The sequence below is a fragment of the Pelobates fuscus genome, chromosome 5 (assembly GCF_036172605.1).
Source record: "Pelobates fuscus isolate aPelFus1 chromosome 5, aPelFus1.pri, whole genome shotgun sequence".
NCBI classification, from domain to species: Eukaryota; Metazoa; Chordata; class Amphibia; order Anura; family Pelobatidae; genus Pelobates; species Pelobates fuscus.
The window spans coordinates 78,865,687-78,889,364 of NC_086321.1; the positions used below are offsets into that span (position 1 = coordinate 78,865,687).

The 23,678-nt window shown below is 37.0% G+C and overlaps 1 protein-coding gene across 1 annotated transcript in view; it reads right to left on the reverse strand.

Annotated features, from left to right (window-relative positions):
• The window catches only part of FGF10 (fibroblast growth factor 10), an 82,379-nt gene extending 63,019 nt beyond the window's left edge, over nucleotides 1–19,360 (reverse strand). The window contains exon 1 of the mRNA XM_063456874.1: nucleotides 18,334–19,360. Within this exon, the coding sequence (XP_063312944.1) occupies nucleotides 18,334–18,766 (433 nt within the window). The 5' untranslated portion in view covers nucleotides 18,767–19,360. The remainder of the gene's footprint in view (nucleotides 1–18,333) is intronic.
• Between the last annotated feature and the right edge of the window lie 4,318 nt (nucleotides 19,361–23,678).

Genomic DNA, 23,678 nt, shown 5'->3' on the forward strand with positions numbered 1-23,678 from the left:
TTTCATATTGAAACTAAAACTCTATAACTTATCCCATTATCAGTGCTGTATTTTAAGCCAGGCACACTGGTTGATATAAGGAGGTGCAGAAGACACAACTATGAAGACAGATACTTGACTCACCTCGACTTGTTGATGGTGGAATCATACATTCTAAAGATTATTTTTTAGTTGTTGAAGTGTAATATTGTGTGATTTATACGTTCATGGAGTGCAAGGGAAAAAAGAGGAGAATGGTGTCTAAGTATTTAATCTTAAATACTATATTTGCTTGAATCAAATGTTAATCTGAGAAACTTGGTTTTAAGGTTGTTTTACATTTATGGTTGTCTTACATATCTGTAGTTTAGATTCTGTCTTTTTCCAGGGATTTTCAAAACCAAGGTCCATGGTGTGTGAGATGTCAGTACAGGCTAGCAACTAACTTACAGTCATAGAGTCCAATTCAAACTCGGCTTATTTCTGGTCTATCTGCGGTCTTTTGAACCTTGCCCATTACAGACAGGTAGGAAAAACCCTACTTGTCTTATAAGAGTTACAGAGTTACTTAGTCTTAATAATAAGTGGAGCCTTCATTTTCTCAAGTTTACATTCTATTTCACTAAAACAGTCTTCCAAGTATATTAGAGGTTAAAGGTAGGGAGAGTTATATGGGCTGTGATGGTGGAAGTGAGGGTGAGATGGCTGTGATGATATAAGAAAGGGTGAGATGACCTGTAATAGAGGAATTGTAGGTTATATAGGCAGTGATGGAGCAAAGAAGTGTGGTATGTAGGAAGGGAGAGATTGAAGGGCTATAAGAGAGGAGATGAAGATGGAATTGGTTAAGGATGGAGTATGAGATCTGTTGTAACGGAAGAATGGAGTATGAGAGCTGTTGTGATAGTGGATGAGAGGGTAATACATTTTTTAATGTTGTATGAAGGATGTTAGAGGTTCTGAAGGAAGGTAGGGAGATATAGGCTGAAATATAGACTAGGGGATAATGAGTCTTAATAGGGACATCTGAGGTTAAGTTAAGACTTGATTAGCAGGAGGGTGAAGGAAAAACAAAAAGGCATATGGAAATTGAGGTTGTTTTTTCATGATCCATCTATATTCAAACCCTATCTTCACTTAATTTACAATATTTGAGGGGGCTGCCTTTTAATTTGGGATTACCTTATCAGAGTTACAAATATAGCAGACTGCATACTCTTTGAACCAAAACCAAGAGACAGCTGAACAACAAAAATCATGCAGACAGATTGAAGGCACTGCATCAAAATTGGACTTGAGTCATAGTTTTAGAAATCACTTGGGAGCAAAAAGATAAGTAACTAGTTTTTTGTATTATTATTCGTTCAAATATGTATTGACATTTAAGATGCCCAAAACAGCCACATTACTGTGAATTGTCAATTTGCACTAAATGTCTTGCTAATTTCTACAGAACTTCATGTTATACGGTAGAAAGGAAAAATAAAATCTATACTGATTAGGAGGATGGTGTGCTAATTTACAACTACACTAGGTTCTAAAGTTCAAAGTGATCTGAAGGCAAAGCTTGAGAAGGAGATGTGAGAGCAAGGAATTAGTCTAACACTATAATAGAACACGGTTTACTACTGACACTTTAAATGTATCACACTATAATTGGGTGCACATGTTCAGAGCAGTAAAATGCATTGTCCAGTTGCTCAGTGTCGCTATGAAATTCTGTCATTTAAAATGGAGTGTTCAAAGAATAGAAACAAGTGACCTAAACTGAAGGCAAGCAAGCCTTCCAATGACCCAGCTAGAATTTGCTACCCTTACTAACTTACTGTGAACTTTAATTTCGGGGACCAAAGACCTTGCTTACTTGCCACATCTCACCCATGATGGTAAGCAGATGGGTAATTCTCACAGTGGGCTATTCCTGGAAGATACCTTAGAAGCTTCAGACATGGTGCAGATAAGAGATAAGGACACATTAAAAGGAAGGAAAGGTGGAAAATACTTGATAGGCAGCAAGGAAGAGGGAAGGGGGAGGGGGAATCATGTCTTAAAAGACACTATTCTTCCCATCTATAGAAGAACAAGAAGGAGATGATAAAAGGTGATTGAAACAACAGCCAGTCCTTGTGAAAACATGAAAGGAATGTTTCACAGTAGAATATGTAACTGTATTTAACAGGATACAGGTACAATATATAAATACAGTAAATTGAATGGTTTAGTTCATTTAATTAGACCTTTATATACTCTTGAAAATGAAGTGCTGCTGAAGGATCCATAGACAAAAACTGTTACAGTATAATTTAAAACATTAAGGATTAAAAGAGTGCAATTTTGTTAAATAGCAATACTTATTCTATGTATTTTCAAGACTGCCAATGATTTTCATGGGCAATAATATGGCTCTGATATAGTATAACTCCAAACACCGCCAATGGGGAGTTAAATAAAGGTTAACACGTGCTTATATAACTGGATAAGTCATAGCACTCCTTATGTTTTAGAAATTGCACACAATTAACAGTATAGACACTCACACTCCGCCACAGTGCATGATGTCACCCAAAGAGGCTTGATTAAATACGGTGAATATTCTATAGGGTTAAAGCAGTGCAATACAAAGTACCGCACTTAGAGTCATGGAAAGGTAAACTACAAAATACGTGGAAAATTCTATTTCTAGTTAACAAAAAAAAACTTTTAAAAAGCCTTCTTAATTTATTAGTATGTCTATTTATCGACCAATTGACATATTAATAGAGAAGCACACCCATTTTCATTCTTACAGTATTCATTTGGGAAACGCTCTTTGAATTTAGGCAGACCTCTTTATATATGCTATTTCTCGATCATTAACCTGTTTGTACCTGTGATATGTATGTATGCAATAGTATATTGAGTTTGTAGAATCCAATGTAGCATCCAAGGCAACAACTGGTTTTCCACAATATTTAGGAATTATTTTGCCTGGGGATCTTTAGATGGGACCACGTGACTCCCACTGATATGGTGAACCCACCATTTTTATCATGCGGAAGGTTCAAACACTTAATGACGTTATGTGCAAAACAGGTGTGACCCGTTTTATAGGCACCACAGGAGACCAATAACTTCTGTGAAAGTTCTCTGCTATACATAGAAGTTATTGTGTGCTCCAAGCAACAATACTCTTTTCAGAAATATAATAAGAAAAATGACTAGTCCTTTTTATCAGCGTCACTAATATGGACAAAAGTGGATTTAATTAAACCTAACTAAAATAGACAAAATAATTAAAAACAGGAAGATCGAACAAGATTGTTATTTAAAAAAGCAAAATAATGTTAGACCGTCTATCGACCAATGTTATTTTAATGAAAAATAAAACTTTGCAGTAAGGTTATAAAAATCGGGATTTATATATATATATATATATGGGATATAAGAGAGCATTAAGATACATTTTAACAATATTTGGTTTTCCCAATATCTTATTTTTGATTTTGATAACTGCATAGAATCATCGAATTAGAATAAAGTATATCTATTTTTAATCCAGTTTTTGTAAAGTACCTAAACTCTCAGAAGCACTGCAGTCACCTGGGAAGCATTAGGTTTATTTCAATAGAGATTTGAGCTTGGACAAAAACAAAATGTCCCAGCACATGTTAAAGGTCAAAGTACTTCCTATGCATATATCAAGGATCCCAGCGCTTTGGATTTCACAGAAAAAATAGAGAACATCGATAGCCACACTGTGGGGTGCTGGAAAGCATTGTCTGTGACATATGACAGTTCGAGTAGGTAGTATGTCATTCCCATTGTTTGCTACACCAATCTCTATATGTGTCCGTGTCATGGGGCTTTTTATGGTGCAGGAGTGCCAATCTTCAAGATATTGTGTGCTTGCATTTTCCAAAATGTCCTGCCAGTCAAATTTACAGAGAAAGAATTTCCAGCAAAATGTAGATAATTTTACCAAAATCGTCTTCCACATGTTACCTAAAGAATGCAGGTTACCCCTTTTAAAAAAAACTATTGTTTTACAGTAAAAGGCTCTATGGAGCTTTATTCGACACCCTATTGGATGTCACAGCCTCCCTCTCTGTGGTCTTGCCTGGAGCAGGGGATTTTTAATAAAACAATTAAAAATGTGTAATAAGTTTTACTAGAGGGAGGTGGGAGAGCGCACAGAGGTAAGGAGGGGACACTAAATCATCTCCTTGAAGGCGTACTGCTTGCAAGCACGAAGCTCATTATGTATGTTGCTAGTGCACTGTGCATTCTGACGACAGTCGTAATTTTTGCACAGAATTGACACAAGGCTGCCTATAACAGAGTTCTCGGCTGCCTAAGTCTTTTGTGCCGTAGGTACAAATAGCCTATGGCAGACTTCATCTATAATGACCATGTATAAAGGCAGAAGTGGTCATGGTGGTTGGAGCAACCCTTTAAACTGAGATATGTAATAGTTTCTTCCATAAACCAAATTGCAAAATTAAACAGGGATTCAGGGATCTGAGAATGGCACTTCTGATGTTATTTGTATTCATATGGAAAGGTTAGAGACGAGACACTTCATGTACATATATATTAATGTGTATGTGGAAGCGTAGAATTTTCATTTATTTATGATTTAATATTATTTCATTATCTGGTTTAGTGGGCATTTATTGACTGGTAGATTGGGTACCCCCTGGAATTCATGGGGAAGTGTGACACTATTTTTGGAAGAATCTGGGAATGTTTAGAGGTATACAACAGACAGGGTAATTCAAGTGAGGACTGCAAGGAATTAAAAATTCAGGCCAAAATAGCTGAATTAGAAATACATGTCGATTCTGTTTTGAATTTGGCTATTTTGGCTTTCATTTTGAATTTGCTATGGCTCTGACTGAAGTAAATAACCTTTGGGAGTTGTGTGTGTACCCACAATACTAAACTTATAGAGATAGATACCAACCATAACTATTTCTTTATCAACTGCTAAATATTATACATTTTATTAATGCAATGAAAACTTTCACTCAACTTACTGCCGCAAATTCTTTCTTTATTAAATATCATCTAAACAGTGATTTCTGGAAAAACTGAAAACTAAATTTATAAAAAAAAAACATTTAAAAAAAAATGTTCTTACATTACAATTATGCACTGTAATTGCTGTTTAGGTGATATCCCAAAGTTTTAAAATACAATTAGAAAAAGAAAGCAGTGAAGAAACACTAAACATAAGATTAAAAAAAACAAAAAAAAACGTTTCATACAAATTCCATTTGGAGGTACAAAGGTTCATATCACTGCATAAGGATTTTCAACCCAGAAACAAAGATCGTAATGTAGATTTTGAACATTTACAGTAAATCATACTTTATATGAGGCAGAAAATGATATGTGATTCTGATATCTTGCAGTCCAGGTGTAACATTTGTAGGGGCTTAATATTCGAATGTTTGAAAACACTGATTGATTTCTATACCCAATGTAAATTGTTCTGCTATCTTAAAGTAAGAGCACTGTGCCTTGCACTACATTGTACCACTCGGTCAAAGGTAATATAGTGTAATTTATTCTGTAAATGTTTGTGTTTAGATCTGTATTTCATGGTATAGACTTTAAAATCCACCTGTAAGTAGATAAATGACATAAGGATGTGTTATACAGAAAAAGCTAAAATCCTGCACATTGTGTTTGCCAGTTTTCTATACACCATACAAAAACAAAGATATATGTTTCTGGGGCCTTTTTAACCAATGTTGAGTTTTAAAATAGTGAAATATAGGCCAGGAAACAGCAAAAATATTGAAAGAGATATCTCAAATCTAATTGAATTGGACGAGTTTTTGTTACTATTATTAAGAGCTAAATTTTTCAATGTTCAAAATGTAGGTCTAAATAATTGTTAAAAAATAAATTAAAGGTGTCCATTCACTAAACGATAAGTTACACTTTTTTTTTTTAATTTTATTTTTGCATATTTATATATAGAGACTTCTACCACCATGACCACTTGAAATCACTGAAGTGCTCATGGTGGGTGGAAAAACTCTTTAACATAAAGGCCTGCTTTTGCAATAAATGATCACATACTGTAACTGAATTTCTATTATTTTGTTTTGTTTATTGCCTGTTTATTTTGTTTTGTTTATAGCCGGGTGTTTTAACAATACTGCGGTCTTTAAACTCAAGCAGAGTGCACTGTATTCTCTATGATAGCATGAAACATTCAAACATTCTGTGTTGGAACAAAGTTACAGATTTTGAAGGCGAAGTCTGGAGAATGCTCCATTTTTCTAACTTAAAGCAAAAGGGGACACACATGACTCGGTATTGACTACATTATCACCAGAACCAACATTAGACACAATGAGAATTATAGTTAAACAATATATGAAGAGTGAGATTGCCTTCTCTGTGCTATAAATGTTTGCAACTCATCCACACATTCATCACCAGTCTTCATTAGTATACCTGACAATAAATATCTCCATGAATTGTTCATTACCAACGTCTTTAGCGAGAAAGAAAGTGACTTCAGGTGCAAGTGGTTCACAGATCTCACGTCTGCTCGGATTTGATGGACACCAGAATGTAATATACACAACATTTCTTTAGCAGAAGTTGTCTGGCACATGATGTATGGGTGCCGTATGTGTAGTGAAAGCCGTGTGATTTCATCTGATACAAACATGGCATACAGCAGTTGCATTAACACATTCCAAAAGTTGGTTTACACTCAAAACCATCTTGGCCTGTTAGTAGGATTATCTTTGTACACTTGAAAATTCAGGGGTGCCACTTTGGCGTAAATGTTTGGGGTAGAAGGATTAAGTGCTGATTATGTATGTGTTTAATTCTAGACAGCCATAGCATAACAAGATTTGCTGTTCTTGGACCTCTGCCCAACTTTGTCAAACTGCACCAGCTGCTGTCATATTTAGCAAGATATAGTGGAATTGCAATATAGTTAATGCACTGGTCCATTTAACTTTTTTTTCTGCTCATGATTCAGCGCAACCTTAATTGGCTTATAAATCTAAACCTGTAAAGCTGTGCTGACTTTTTTATTTCATGTTTTATTTTGTGTGCAAGCCCAGTTTTTTTTTAACCTGGTATATTAGTCACTTTTATAAATGGAAATATATTTATATATATAATGTTAATTTACCTGGCACATTATTGCTGTGTTATGTTGTGCCAATATATTTTCAGTATTGCCATATTATACAATAGGCAAACACATTACTAACTGCAGTGGTATCACAAAGGTTGGTGTCACCCAGTTCAGTGACTCATGTGGTCCTCTTCCCGTTCTAGATCAAATGAGATCCCTTGTGACCCAGTGGTGAGTACTTCTGGGTGAAGGTGCAGACTTTTATATTGGTTTTGCTAGTTATGGCTCTCTGATGTGGTCAGAGTATGGACGGGCTACCCCAGGTGGGTGGCAGGATAGTTGATCATCAGACCCCCCAAAAATCTAGCCATACCAGCCGGGTTGCCAGTGCCGGCAATAAGAATATACTGGCGGCATTGCCGGTATATTTTTGCACAGTATACATCCTCTTATGCTCCCCGTGTGTCTCGGGAAGTGAGAGGGACCAAGTCATGTGACTTCAGACTTCACGACATATGCAGAGAGTGCGAGAGGTGGACAATGGGATATCTGGGCACATACACAGTGTACAGGAGCCACACTACCTCCCACAAGACACCAGGGAAGTCCAAAAAATGGTCCATCTTGGTCCAGGGGTAAGTGCAGGGGATGCTGTAATCAGAGCATCATCTCATTTTTATGTTTAATGTGAAAATCTCTTTTGTCCCCCCATCTAGTCATTTCTGTCCTTGTCTGTCTCATTTTCCTACACTCCATTACTGTATTTCTTTACTTCATGCCAAGCCAGCCTTTACTCTTTTCACCACCTTTACGCATTGTTTCTCCAACATCCTGCTTATGTACTTTGTACTACACTCTCTTTATCCTTCTCCATTCTATGCCTGCTCTTGTCTATTTCCTGATAAAGACTATTAGAAAAACTAAAAGAAATCAAATGTTAGAAATCATAAAATTCTGATCACAGACCAGTGGTGGCTATCATTGGCACTCCAGATTTATCTGAGCTATTTTTCCTATAATACCACTATCAAGGTTGCCATCACTGCTACCAACTGTGGATTATATCACAGTCTGTACATACTATTATTTTCTTGATCTCTTTGTCTGACTCAAATAATTAAATCCCATAAACTATACGTGTTTTGAGTATCCAGCAAACCAATGAAAGGCCTTACACGTCATTCTCAAGCTGACGACTGCTTTCCAGAGAGGTACATATTTATCGTTGGATAAGCAACATGCCAGACAGCATTTACAAATGTAAATATTTATCTAGTACTTGCAAAACACCCACATATCTACCCAAGAAAGAGCCGCAGGTATACAAAGTTTATCTCCGTCTGGCAACTCAAAAGGGTTAATACAGCTCTATTTATAATCTGCAAGACTTATGGTTGCAATATTTATAGCAGAATTGTGTGATCAGGCCTTTGAGACATTAATGGCAACTGGCCATCAGTAAGCTGGGATGCAATTACTCAGTATATTGTACAAGATTTATTATATACTTCTTCATGCCTGTTGGTAATGCACAGATGTTCACTTACGAAATGCAGTATAAAAATGTATTTATTTTTTCAGTTATGGTGGGAGATGTATAAAGCAGTGTATCAGGTGTGCAATGGGATCAACATTGTCTAACAGTTACTAGTGTTTAAAGAGACTAATTGGCTCCAATTTACTATTTGGTGGGCTGACTATGTAGCCCGTAGGCATGGCAAAATCGTGTTCCCATGTAATTATGCAACATTTAGACAATATCTTAATGATACAATGAACGTGTGCTGAGGCACTGCAGCTGGAAATGATGGCATGAGTTCTGGTTGCACAACCAAATGTAAAATTAGGACTTTCAAAATCTATAATTTTCCTTCCAAAGTTTTGACACGTGCTGATTAAATACAAATTAAAATAGACGAGTGTCTGTTAGCCAATCCACTGTTTCAGTTAGCCAACAAACATTAAGAAAAAAAGAAAAGAAAAAAAAAACAACAGCCAAGAGAAACACGTTTGACATACTTGAAGAAAATCTTTACTGTCAAGGGTTTTCTTTGATCCTAAAGATTTCCAGCATAGCAAAACTGATTTCTGGCCACTAATTACTCTCAAGTTGTTTAGGTAATTATGGTAATGAATATCATTCAAGTCTGAATAGCTTCATAGGTACACATTTAAACTACAAGGATATTTTCTTCCATACTTCAAAAGAGAATTATCATTGGGTCACCCCAAAAGTAGAAAAAAAAACCATTATAAGTGTTTAATGGGTCCATTGAAAATCAAATGGAAAGTATTTTACATTTAGGATTTCTCTATTCTGAACATTCCCCCTGCATACAGAGATATATACATATATATATATATATATATATATATATATCCTGTATTCAGTGGGACAGTCCTGATTTACAGGGTCCGGTCTCATCGTCCCAACTTAGTCCTCTGGTGTCCTGCTTTTTGTGCACAAGGGAACTGCCCCTAAAATCATAGCACATGTGCATCAATAGATAACTTGTGCTTTCATTAGGCCATAGTACCTGAAAGGAGCACTGAAACTGTGCTCCCTACAGGGTCTTACGTTAGTTGGCTAGCTTGCATGATTGACATGCAGCCCGGTTTAACACTGGTTTAACGCTACCCCCTTTCTCGACCACTTTAAAGGCTGAGGTAGCGATGGGATTGCATGAGGCCTTCCGCCCTTCCCCCTTTTTCTCCTTCCCACCAGTGTCCGGATTTTCAGGACGCCAGAGTTGGGAGCTATGATATAATAGCTTACTATTTTGGTGTAGAGCTCAGGCCTTCACTCAGCTCTGCTTCTTAGCAAATCTCATCATCTTGGGGCTATCTGAGCTGAACATGGCTAGGCTCCCAATTGCTCCACCCCCAAATAATGTGATCCGCATCTCACAACTCCTACAGGGTTATTAACTAAAGTGTGAATTGTTGGATTTGAAAGTAAATGCAAAGTGCATTTCAAGCTTTAGACTATGACTGGAAAACGTATCCAATGCAGCTTGTGTTTTCAGTTCCGTTAGTTTGGCCTCAAATTTGAAATTCGCTTTGAATTCACTCTTAATTCCCAAGATTTCCTACTTTAATGAATAAGTCACAGGACAGGAATCATGCTGTGGAGGAAGTGATCTTTGAGTTGGTATACCAAATCTATTCTTTTGCTATCGATTTCGGGCTCGATTTCATAAGCTTTTCAAATGAGTCAAATACTGTCAGAAAAACTTTCCTGACAATTTACCCACAGAAGTCATCATTAAAATCTAAGGGAATGTGTGTAGATAAATCATTTGGAAAGTTATTATAACAGTACTGAATCATTGGAAAAGCTTATTAAATCGAGCCTTTCATCGGCACAATGTATAAAGTGCAGGCTACTTTCTGAATGTGAACTTGTCAACCACAAGTCTGTGAATGACAGGGTACTTTACAGTACAAACAAACTACCAGAGACCTGACTTCAACTTTACTCAAGGCAAGATCATACTTTTGAAAGGTATTGATAGTATTTTTTTTTTTTTTAAATCAATTTTGTTCTAAGCTAAAAATACATCTAAAATGCGTACTGAATTTTTCTTTGTGAATGCGCTATTTATTATTTCAGAGATATTTTTTTTTATCGTAAATATTGTTTTAATTAAAGTCCTTGAAGCCCGCCTCTTGGATTTAAGTTATAAAAAGACATAATGGAAAAATAATGAGGGTCTTGCCTTTTAAAGATCTTGAGATCTTGTGATCCTGTAAGATATCGCTAAACCAGTTAAATAATCCTCTAATGTTTGAAGCATTCTAATTGCATAAATAATAACAGAGATATGTTTATCTTAATGACAAGCTCAATACAAAGCATCTAATTCAATTAATCTGTGGATGTGACTTATGTGAACAGGCAACACAGCAAGAGATTAGTTTAAAGAAAACTCTGCTTGCTTCCGTTAACCCATAAAACCATTAACATCACAACACAAGCCTTTTTATCCTATAGAAAATTCCAAATAACAAACAGAGGCGAAAGTTATGTAGAAAAACAAATCTAAACATCCCCAGGAAATGAATTATGTTGCTATAAGTATAAATGAACATTCATTTAATACTACTCTGAAAAAAATAGGTATGTATAGGTAAAGTGGTACGAGCATGCCTTTAGAACGTACAGTGTAAAGCGATTTTTAATATATAATACAGGGTAAAAATGGATGTAACATGTTAATATTCTAGTATAATAGTTAACATGTTCTCTTTGCATCACATTACTCAGTGATTCTTAGCCTTAGAAAATAAACCAGTTCATACAAATCGCAGACTCTCTGTGTCTGCTAGAATGGATATGCAGACATTATCATCATATATCACAGCAACTGTGACAATGTTGATATAATAAAATAAAGTATATTTCCATTTTTATGCCATTAATTTTGCAATATTGCTGTTGCTTAACAAAACATCTCAAGTTTGTATATAACCTATTATTATTAACATGCCCAGTGACTAACAGGGCTATACACTAAATTAAGAGTTCCTGGGAAGTCAAAGTTAGTTCAAAGAAAACTTCAATTCTCTCAGTCAATTCCGTTATCTGTTCAGCCTGAAACTGGAATTCACTTTGAACTGACGACAATTCTCACTTTAGTGAGCAACCCTGATTGCGCTACAAAGTGCGTAATGTTCACTATCGCCACCTTTTTTTTACCCTTCTTTTTTACTTGTATTTGGCACGGTTATCTCATCCTTTTATAGCAGTGTAACTATATACCCCTTCTGTCATACCAAATTATAATATTTTCTAAAGCATCAGGACAATTAATAAACCATTCTGAGTACTATAACCACTACTGTTCATTGTATATGTTATGGAGAAAAGAGTCGTAGGGTACCGTCTCCCTGGTTTATGTCATATCACTTTCCAGAGGTTTGGCTACCCGGTGTGTGAAGCCCAGTCCCAAGGCTGTAGCTCATGCTGAAGTTAAATTTTGCATTAGCCTTTCCGGGTTTGTTAAACAATGATAAGCTGAGAGTGGTAATCCAGTAGTGGATGTGGGACAAGTAACAGGGAGTCAGAGTAGTGTTAGTGGCCAGTGGGTGATGGAGCCAATAAGGATCAGGTAAAGGAGAAGGACAGGTAGTATTATAGAGATTTGTAGTGAAAGGCAGTGAGTAAGATTAGACGTTACTAGTTGCAGGAAGGATGCTCAGCAGTCATCATTTTGTGATACAGGTATTTGTCTCTGAGCCAACATATTACATAGCACTTTACTGTGAGATATGTGTGGGTATAGAATACAGTATAAAGCTTTATTTCTTTAGGTGGTAAGACCAGCAGCATCTGCACTTTTCAATGGCATGTTCAGTAATGCTGACTGGGCCTATGAAGCAGGGGACATCCAGAAGCAATGGTTTTTGACTAAATATCAAATTCTTGGGAACTGACCAATGCATTTTAATTAAGATTTTTTTTCAAGATCATCTATTTTGGCCTAAATACTGAAAATTGGTTTTCAGTTCACTGTTCAGTGAGTAAATCCACATGATTTAAAATGATAAGTTTCCATCTCGTGCATACTAGTTTCAGCTCTCCCTTGTTATAATTATTACATGCATTTTATTATATTCAGACATTGCCAACAAAATGGAGCAACATGTTGAAAACATGCTGGCACTCAAACTAAAAAATAAAATTACATTTATATTATCTTTTTCACCCTGAAAACATCCTGTCAGGAGGTCAGTCATAAAAAAACAAAACAATGTTATGCATTTTAGACTTCGGTCAGCCCTTACTCAGCGCTTTAAGTAAGTCCAAAATGTGCAAGGTCGTTTTACTGAATCACCTCTCGACTATATGTTTATCGAAATGAACTGAAATACATTTGTACTTTCTGTTACCTGCTTGAGTGCTTTTCTTTTTTGATATTTTCCATTTAATCCTAGCAGATTGTAAACTTGATGTGTGCTTGCGGACGAACCGCCATGGCACATGACATGATCACGAAATTATTGTCAATCTGGATTTTGTTGGTGCTCTTCTGGATTACGGTGTGAATGCCAACTCAACATATGTACATTAAATAAAGGAAGCAATACAAAGTTGTTTTGCAGTCAGGACTGAGCAAACAAATTCTGCATGTTTTAGAGAACCTTGTTACAAGTTTACAATCTACAGGATTATGATCAGAGAGAGATACTACTTTTAAAGAATCATTTACTATCAATTAGTAAATCTCGCCTATGTGGGTTTCAGTAGGTGGTATATTTTATTGTTTGACCAATTAAGTAGGAATGTGGATATACATAAAAATACAAATATGTGTCTCAACGGTGTAAACATAACAAACAGATTAAAGTAAAGATTATCTGATGAAATGGGATACACCCTTTAACTCTGGCTGGAGACTTAAAAGTGACAAACATCTAGTCAGCTGTAAACCTATCAAAGAGCGATGTGATGCTCTAGCATTAGAAAGAGAGATATAATAGCTGCTCTGGGTGTCTGACTGCACAACAATCTACCGGGATTAACAAATGGGAATGGTAGCACGACAGGGCCAACTTCAAAGAGACATGGATTTATTGACTTGATTAAAGAGAAAAGCAACATTACATACACAGAGCTGCTTTGCAATTACTGAAAGGATGTAACATGCCACTCAGGACATAGTTATGGAAAACAATCGCAAATTGGATTGAGCTGGAGACATTTTCTAAGTCACCAGTTCTGATCTAAACTTTTGCAAGTCAGTTATTAACTCACTGTTTAGTAAATAGACCCCCCAAGTCACTGTTTATTTTCTTGTGTGTGCTGGCTGTGTTGATATTCCTTTCCTTTTGCCTGAGTCACTATAGAAAGTACACCTACACATTTCACTCACAACTTGCGCACATCCAACATGGCTGCCATCTTGGCGGTTTATGAAGTAAATTTAAGGTAAGTATAATTTTGAATTCGGTTATTTTACAAGCACCGTCTACAGACTAATTGTGAATTTGTATGTAATGCAGTCATTATTCACTGTGATGGAAGTGTATATACATTTCAGCATTTTTACAGATTATGTTGGCTGAGCCTGGTGGGAATTGAAGTTCAAAACAGCTGAAAAGCCAGGATGTGCTTACAATATTCTATTCTAAAGAAATTGCTCTTTTGGTACTGGAAGGGAGATACCGACACAGGCAGAGTGGATAATAGGGCATCAGTATCTTATTACTAGACTAAAGACAAGGAGGGCTCAGTGAGACTTCAGCCCGCTTTGGGAAACAAAACCGCTCAGGCTAAATATTACATTTTGTGCCTCACTGCCTAATTACCCTGTTTAATGTTGAGGAGCATGTAAACCGTCTGTATTTCTGCTTGTCATTGTAATGGTAATGTCATCTTAAGACAAGCAATTTTCTCTATATGAAGGCTTTGTGTTTCCCATTGACGAAAATCGTTTTAATTTTGCAGTTACGTGCAGCTGAGCTAAAATTTTTATAGAATATTTGTGGGGGAAAAAAAAAATCAACACATAAGAAAAATAAGAATCTACTTTTTCTCTCTTTTTTTTCTTTTTTAATCAAGTGACATGACAAACATTGTTTTTTTTTTTTTAAAATAACCGCACACGCCCAATAGAGAGGATAGCTAAAAGGCAGCTTTTTAGAAACTGCAACTCTCATGACTGTTGGCCAAAAGTACGGCGAGCATCATGGACGACCAGTATAAGAACAGCCAACTTTTAATTTCATCAAGTCACGGCCACTAAGAATTACAAATTCAACTTCTAAAAAACGTAGACCTTTATTTGCTTAATTAGTAGTTAGTGGTCTCTGGAAACATTAATAAATGGACTTTGGTGACTTCATAAATGAACCACAAAATTTAGGAAGAGAAGTTGTAATGAGAAAAAATCATCTCGAAATTGATTTACTTGGGACACTCTCTCTGGATTGTTTTAGCCTACACTGTACCCCTCCCCCTCGGTTGTAAATGTTCTTGAAAGATTTCACTCTGCCACAGTTCAGTTACTCAATTTCAATTAATCTATTATTTCCTCATTTCTATGTCTGGTAACCAAACCTCTCCTTCAGATATTTCAATTCACATAAGTAGATACCATCTTGGCGGTCATAAACCAGCAGGTACACATAATGTAAAATTTAGATTTAAACAGCCAAGCTATGACTATAGTTGAGTTGAAAAACGCTTTTGGTTAAAAATTTGTGACTGGATTTCCAATTCACTAAAATGTGTTGTTTAATGACTACGGGACAGAGTGATTTTATGTAGTCGGCCATTTTCTAGTTTCTACAGTCGGATCAGAAAACATAGGTTTTGTTTACTAAACAGTGTGATGCAGCATGTTGACAAGTAATTTTCAAAACGTGGACTAAATAAGCAGAATTGCAATAAATCTTCAATTTGGTCGAATTGGACTATTTTTCAGATTCAGCTATTGCTTTATTTAACATTTTGTAGGTGTTGCCATTATAATACCATAGACGCCAGAGCAAAAACAAAACACAGTGGTTTAAAGACACTTTTCTCTATCATACAAACAGTTAAAAAAACAAGCACACTTCAATCTCCTAGTACAATCAGTGACGCGGTGTGTCTTATGAAGAAAAGTATACGACATCTTGTACACAAGGTATAGAGCACTATATAATCAGCACTGCATAGAACAACATACTGGCAATAATCAACATATGTATGTTTGTTGTGATTGCTTTTCGTCACAGATCTCAAATGTTCCCAAACAAGGAAAAAAAAAAACAGAGATCCAAGGAATATTCTACAAAATATATGAACCCTGCTATACAAATACTTCACTAAAATCAAAACCAGAAACTTAATTTTAACAATTTAAGTGCCGGAGGGTTGTGCATAGGTTAAGCAGTTTTTATTTATTTGGCAGATCCTATACATCCTTTAAATACAAACAGATAATTATTCTCAAATTTCGTTGGGTATTTTTCTTCTCTTTAGCCTTAGATCTTGCTAATCTTTACTTGGGCTACAAACAAACAGTACTTTGACATCCAGTTTCTCAGCTGAAATTGATCCTCAGTTGCAGAGCAAAAGGGGACATGGTGGTAGTTTGAAAGGGAAATGTTCAGGATTTTTAAAGCTTTTAACTGGGCTTTTACTGGGGACTAGCAGACTGGCACCATGCCGGGTAGACATGGCTAGTGACCTGGCTATATTTTGTTGTGGGAATCTCCTTTCTAACACATGGTGCCTGACAATATTTTATAAAAAAGTAAACTTTAAATCACTTCTAAAATAGGCATACCTAAGACATGTCTGACAGAACATTAAATATAATGGCTCCACAGAAAATGTGTTAATGGGAACATTCAAAATCTTGCTATCTGTTTAATTGGGGGTCTATTTACTAAACTACAAGTTGTAGTGAATATTATATTAAAACAGCTCAGCTATTGGGAATCAAAAAAACAAAACAAAAACATTCAGTTCTGTTGAATTGGAGATTATGTTTGTCCCAGGTCAGTTGTTTTTAGCAACAGAACCCTTAATATTTTGAGAATAGCCTCACTAAAAACACTATCTCCAAAGAGAATACTCCAACTTTATATGTACAGTATAGGGAGAAAACGATTGCACGATCTACGGTCTATTCACAAAAACTACCAGTTCTAACCATTCTTGTCATATTTAAGCTAAAATAGTAACTATTTGAGTCTAAATTCTGCAAACCAGTTTTAATCCCACCAAGACTGGCAAATTCCCTGGGTTCACACTTTCTGGATTCATATTTAACATTAATGTGCTATTTCACTTCTGACATCCAGCTTCTGAACTGATTATAACTATAATTCCCATTATCCTATGACTATGAATCAGCATAAGATATGTTCCAGCTGGATTGCCAGAGTGTGTCTAAGTCCCCATTCCAGTCTGTATTGAAGAGACATCAAACAAAGGATACAGGTATTTGACAAATTTACTTTTCATTGCTTGCTGGATTTGGGATATTTTAACTGAGACTATATCTAGAGCTTTATAAGATTGTTTTGAAAGGGAACAAGGCTAAGACACTAATTGCACAGTGGCTTGCTTTCAGTAATTCATCCTGTGGCATTTTGACATTGTAAGCCCATAAACTGGGTCATTTAACATAGTGGTGTTATATGAATTAGCCAGCCAACTGCTCTGGTACTCACATTGTCAAACATCATTTAAACAAAGGGCAGACTAAAGCAGCCCGATGTAATGCTCTTTATACAGAGAATGCACATACATCATACCTTAAGACTTAAATATATAAAGCTAAAATTACAAATGTTAAATCATCTAGGGAATTTTCAGTTACATATATGTATACAAGTGATTGGAAAAAAAAGTAAAATATAATCTTATGATTTATGGCAAGGTCTAGCACTACACCTATTGCTGATTGATGCTGGACTATAACTCCTATCATCCATGTGCTCTCAATGGCACAGATGATAACTACTCTACACTAGACTGAATGTCTGTGTGGCAAAATATGACAGCTGAAGTTTTAAAATCGTTTAATAGCTACCTTTTGGCCGTTTCAGCTCTAGTGTTATCTGGTGACTGTCAGAGCATCAATGCCTCGGCGTTAGTGATAAGCATCAGTATGCAAGCTACCATATCCCCAAACAATCTTCTGACCTGCTGAGTAAGTAGGTCCCTATAAAAGCAATATCCATCGCATTCCTATGCTGATAGATCTAGAGACAAGTTAAGCTAGACACCCTGCCCTGGAAAGACCGTAACTCTTATCTGCCAAGTAACTATGGGAGTTGCAGTCCAACATTGATTTATATTGCATTCAATGTCTTAATCCTACAACGTTTAATCAGGTATCACTAGTTAACAGAGTTTTGTAGCAAACAGTAATGCCAGTTTTAATTCAGCATGTGCCCCTGTTAGATACATTGTATTCAACAAGTACCTGTGTTACATTTCACTCCGCTAGCATGCCTAAAACATGCTCTATAGCGATTAAAACGAATCTGGTACTCGAGGACAACATTGTCCCTTTAGATGTACCACAATGGGTATTTGTGGGACTTGCAAAACATGGTTTTAAATATAATCATAGATTAAAATGCCTATCTAAACAATGTCCAGATTAGCAGGATGCCCCTAAAACCAGACATATAATAGTTATTTTACACTGACATATAGTCCCAGTTCCTTGGGTCAATATCTGCCCTCACCCCTTCCGATGTTCACCTCAATCAAGACCCCCTCACCCACTGTTTTGGGTGGATATGGTACTTACTGTATGGACAGTCATCCTTCTTGGTCCCGCTGACCTTGCCATTGGCATCAATTCTGAGGAAGTATTTAGAGAAAGAAAAGAGTCTCCTACATCGCACATCTCCCTGGAGGTGGTTGTAGCTACGCACGTGTCTCCCAGAAGAAGAGTTGGTGGACACCTCAGGAGATTGCAGCAAGTCCCTGTTCCCGACCTCATTGCAATTGACAGACAAGGAATACACCAAAAAGAAGAGAAGAAAAGAGCGGGGCAGGTGGGAAAAGCTTGGGGCAACATTTGTCAGTATCCATTTCCACATTGTACTGAGGCTATGGGCTTCAGAAAATGCCTCATGGAAAGAAACATACTGGAAGGATAGAAGCTGGTAAGGCTGAAATCTGGAGGTAACTGATCCTCGGTAGGCTGCTCTCTGTGCTAGACAGTGGTGCGCCAACATCCATAACTTGTTTGACAAACCACCTCTAAGGACCTCTCATGTCCGGTAGTCCTCTTCTTGGAAGTAAATCCTTAAACAAAAGATGCTATACTTTCACTGAGTTCCACGTTCTATTTCAGAGTTCTACTCTCCTCAGCAGTGCAGTTACAATCTGTTTCCCAGCATGTTAAAGTCTGCACAGCCTGAAAAACAGAGATGACATGTTCAACTCCCACCAAAGGAAAAAAAAAAGGCTTAATCCTTGTCTCTCTCTATCCCCCTCCTTCTGTTCTCTTCCCAGTTGTAAAAAAAAAAAAAAAAGAGAGAAAAAAAACTCACTGGGCTAAGTGTCTGCTGCCTGGGGAAGAGAACAGTTGGCTTTGAAGACTGACTAGCAATTCCTTGTTGTAAACAGGTTGGAAGCCGGAGTGTAAATGTCAGTGATTACACTCCAGAGGTGGGATGTCTCTGGTGGACAGACGACTGCAGAGGTCAGACAGCGGTGGTCATCTGAAACCTAGGGGAACATGGGGAGTCCCAGGGGAGGTTCTTCTTGAAGGCACAGGAGAGATCACTGATCCTTTGCACTGATGTGAGACTTACTAATTGCTGCTAAACACTCCTCTCCTCTGAGCTGCCCACCAGCATGCATGGATACTCATGCTTTACAAATTTTGCTGTCTCTCCAGCCTGAGCCAATCCCCATCAGGGAGCCCCTTTTTGACTTTCTGGTCTCTCTCTCTCTCTCTCTCTCTCTCTCTCTCTCTCTCTCTCTCTCTCTCTCTCTCTCTCTCTCTCTCTCTCTCTCTCTCTCTCTCTCTCTCTCTCTCTCTCTCTCTCTCTCTCTCTCTCTCTCTCTCTCTCTCTCTCTCTCAGCCACCTGGAGATTGTTGCATTGCTGACTTTTACCCCCTCCTTTCAGTCTCTGCTACAGAACCGATGAAAACAAGCAACTAAAAGCTGATTACAGTTTATGCTGGTTTAGGAGGAGGATGGAAAGAAAAAGACATCACATTTGCTTCCTATTTTTAACCCCTGCCAGACTTCAATATGGTCCTCATTTATCACCTCTGCGCTGAGAAAATCTACACAAACTCTCTGAATGCTTTACCCTTAAGGAACTACAAAGTTAAAGTAAAAGTCTCTACAAGGAGTTAGCGCTCACCATGACGCATGACCTGATTGGGTGACCTCTTGGACCCAGTGACGTATTAAATCATGCATTAATTTTATATAAAACAAAAATCCCACAAACTCACCATAAAATGTATCTTGCAGCAAAAATAAAAAATAAAACTAGTTTGTTTGTTTTTTGTTAACATACAGCTTCCCAGATAGTATGCCCTCTCAGAAACGGCAATGTGAAGGTATAAAATTGGGATAGAGCTGTAAATCTACAGAATAAATATATATAAGAATAGGATAACACGGTTAGAAAAACACAGACTGTGCTGTTTGAAAAGCACTCACTCAAGATAGAATGTTGATAAAGCGCCACTCTGTGCCTGTCCCGGAATTCTTGTGGGGGGCAGTCAATATAACCTTCTCCCCAGACTGTCCACTCCACTCCAGGAGCAGTTTTGTATGAACTAAGCATATGTATTAAGTAATTAAATACATTAACAATATAAAATATAAAATATCGTGCAGTGGTGCGCTTTTGACAGTCTGGGGGGTGAGGGGAGGTGATAACGGCTAGCACCCCAATAATTTGATTTGGAAGCACCAAGAGGAGCTTTATCAACATTCTATTTTGTGAGTGTATTTCAAACAGCACAGTCTGTTTTTTTAAACTGTATTTATTATGCTATATTTATATTTGTTTTGTAGATTTACTACCGTATCCTCATTTTATACGTTGTACATAGATCATGCATTAACGTCTACCACCGATGCATGATCTGATTGGTCCGTGAGGTTTGACTGCCTAAATGAAAATGGTGCCACATGCTTGGGCAGGACATCACAATACGCTGTGACACTGAATTCCACATGTGTATGCTGGCTGAGAGTGACAGGAGTGAAATTGCTAGCAATCTCTAATTAAGATTGACAGGAGTGAGATTGATGTTTGCACAAAAAAAAAAAAACAACAAGAGTGTAATGCACACACTAAAAAAGGGGAGATACTTCCTGCAGGGTGCACCAGAAAGGGAGGGCCAATCCATGAAGACATCAATGGAGGAAAATAAATATCCAGGCACACCTGATATGTCTTCTGAAAGGCAGTCTTTTTATTTGAAACAAGGAAGTGGAGACAATGTTTTGGCTCCTCTCTGAGGCTTTATCAAGTCTTTGATAGCAATCTCTCTTCTGTCACTCTCAGCCACTAGGTACATGTGAGGATTACTATGTATGTGGCATCCCTGCAACCCACACTGTCACACTGATCCCCTCATGTACCTGGTCGCTGAGAGTGACAGGAGTGACAGTGTGATGCGGAGTCCTCAGTCACACACAGCTCCTGCCCACGTCGGTGCAATTTTTATGTCATTTAGGTGGGCAAACCTCACGGATCAGTCAGATCATGCATCAGGGTGGGTGTTAATGCATGATCTGATTGGTCCATGGGACTGTCAGGTCACTCAATCAGATCATGCATGTGGGTGAGCGCTAACACCTCGTTAAATACTGGGAAGAAACAAGGAACTAGATGTTCAACAATGTCTAATTGCTAAAATGACTCTTATACCAAATCGTGCTTTCACTTCAAAACTAAAAATTCTATTTCGATTAGAAAGAATTCACATGAACTGACTGTTGTTTTTTGCCTTCTGCCAGTCATTATAGCAAACATTGACACTGAAGTAATCTGTGAACTACATTTCCCATGATGCTCAGGCAGCCTTTAGACTTCCCTAGCAGCATCTAAAATTTAGTTTCCAATCATATTTTCAGTGCTGTAGCTAAATATTCATCAATGTCCTAAGTTTATTTCTGTAGCTTAATATTATTATTTCATTTCATAAACAATCTAATTTATTTAAAAACAGCCAGTCGATACCATATAAATGTTTCAGACAAGATTATTAAAAGGCTGCCAATGCGTGTTTCCTTATGCTCCTTCGTACAGATACATCAGAAGTTAAATACTGGGCTGTTGTAAGAATAACAGTTATAATTATTTTTGGAGTACACTGTTTGCATAGGTAAATAAATAAAAAAATATATGTTATACAATGAGTAAAAACAATAACATTAGAGACTGTAAGCTATTTTGGCATTCACATAGTTGGCTATGTAAATGCCAAAATATTAATAATAATAATAATAATAATAATAATAATAATAATAATAAGTATTTGATTGTCTGTTCTGCCTCTGTAATTCTGTTCTGAGGACTGGCACTGACGGTAGAGTTAGGGGATGAACTTATCATATATACTCCTTCCTAAACATTATATAACCATACTCCTAAGAACACACCCTAAACATCCTAAATTCTAACCATAAACCCCCAAAAGATGGTACAAACAGTAGATTGTGGCAGAATGTTAGCGGTATTGTGCACCCCCACCCCCCCACACCCCCCCAATGTTCTCAGAGCTGAACTCAAGACAGTGACTGGGGTACAATAGTCGAATATCTACATTATCAATGCATATCTGTTTGTCCTAGAACTCACATTTGCTTAAATGCACACTGCAGATAATGCTGGGTGAATCTTTATGACCATTAATTTTTTATAGCTTTATTTTATTTTTTTAAATAACAAACAGTTTGCTCTACAAGCCCACCCTTTTTGTACCTCCCTCTCAACCTTGTGTGTTTCGCCTTTGGCTCTAATAAGGCATTTGTATTTGATGTTATCACGATAGCTATTTTATCCTAAGAGGCTGCACTGCAAAGGATTCTGGAAGTTGTAGTTCAGTTGTTAGCTTTCTACAACAAATTGAACTACAACTCTCAGAATCCCCTGCCATGTCCTTAATGGAATGCTATGCTTAAATATATGGAACAAAGCAACACTGGTGTAGAAGGGGCACTAAAGTCACCAGGCCAACTACAGCTTAATGTATAGCCTGCCCCTGCTGACTTTTCAATGTAAACGGTGCCTTTTCAGAATAAAAAAAAGCAGTGTTTACATTACTGCCTAGGAATACCTCTAATGACAGTCACTCGGACAGCCACTAGAGGTGCTTCCTGTCTCAGTTCTACATAGTGTGCAACACCTACGTTCAGTATTTCCAGGCTCTGCATGGAGCTGAATGGTAACAATAAAGATGCATTGATTCAATGCCTCTCTATAAGGAGATACTGCTTGGCGCAACGTTTTTCTGTGCATGCGCAATAGCTTGCCAAAGCTTTTCGACAAGAAAGCATTGGATTGGCTAAGCTCATGAAGAATGATGATCTCAGCCATGGACGCGTGTAAACTCATCTTACCTAAGAGATCTAAGTAGGGTTTATTGGAGTCAGTTATCGGAGGCCATAGCAGAAGCTGCAAAGCTCAGGAAATACCATTGTATATCTTTTATTATGAATTATTGAATTTAATGCTGTTTTTTGCATATACTCTTAATCTATACATCTGTATAATGCATAAAAAATGTGTAATCTTCAGCCTGGAGTGTCTCTTTAACTCACATCTAAACAATGAAAACTGAAAAGGCTCTCTACCGAATAAGAAAAAAAATCCATAGACAATTATCAACATTGTCTTGGTATTTCTAGAAAACACCTACAATAAATAATTATTTAATATCAATTCCCAGAACAGGTTAAAAATGTTTTTCACTCTGAGCAGTAATCCATAAACTCTCTGTGATCACAAGTTGTAATAATGAACAAGCCACTAATATACTCACCTATGCTAAAGCAGAGATATCATGAGATTGTGACCTCTTTGTGATTCCCAAGGATCAGTCTGAAGCAGACTGACCTAGAGCAATGACATGTCTCTTGTTAATGCTCAGCATGAGGGACATTCCAT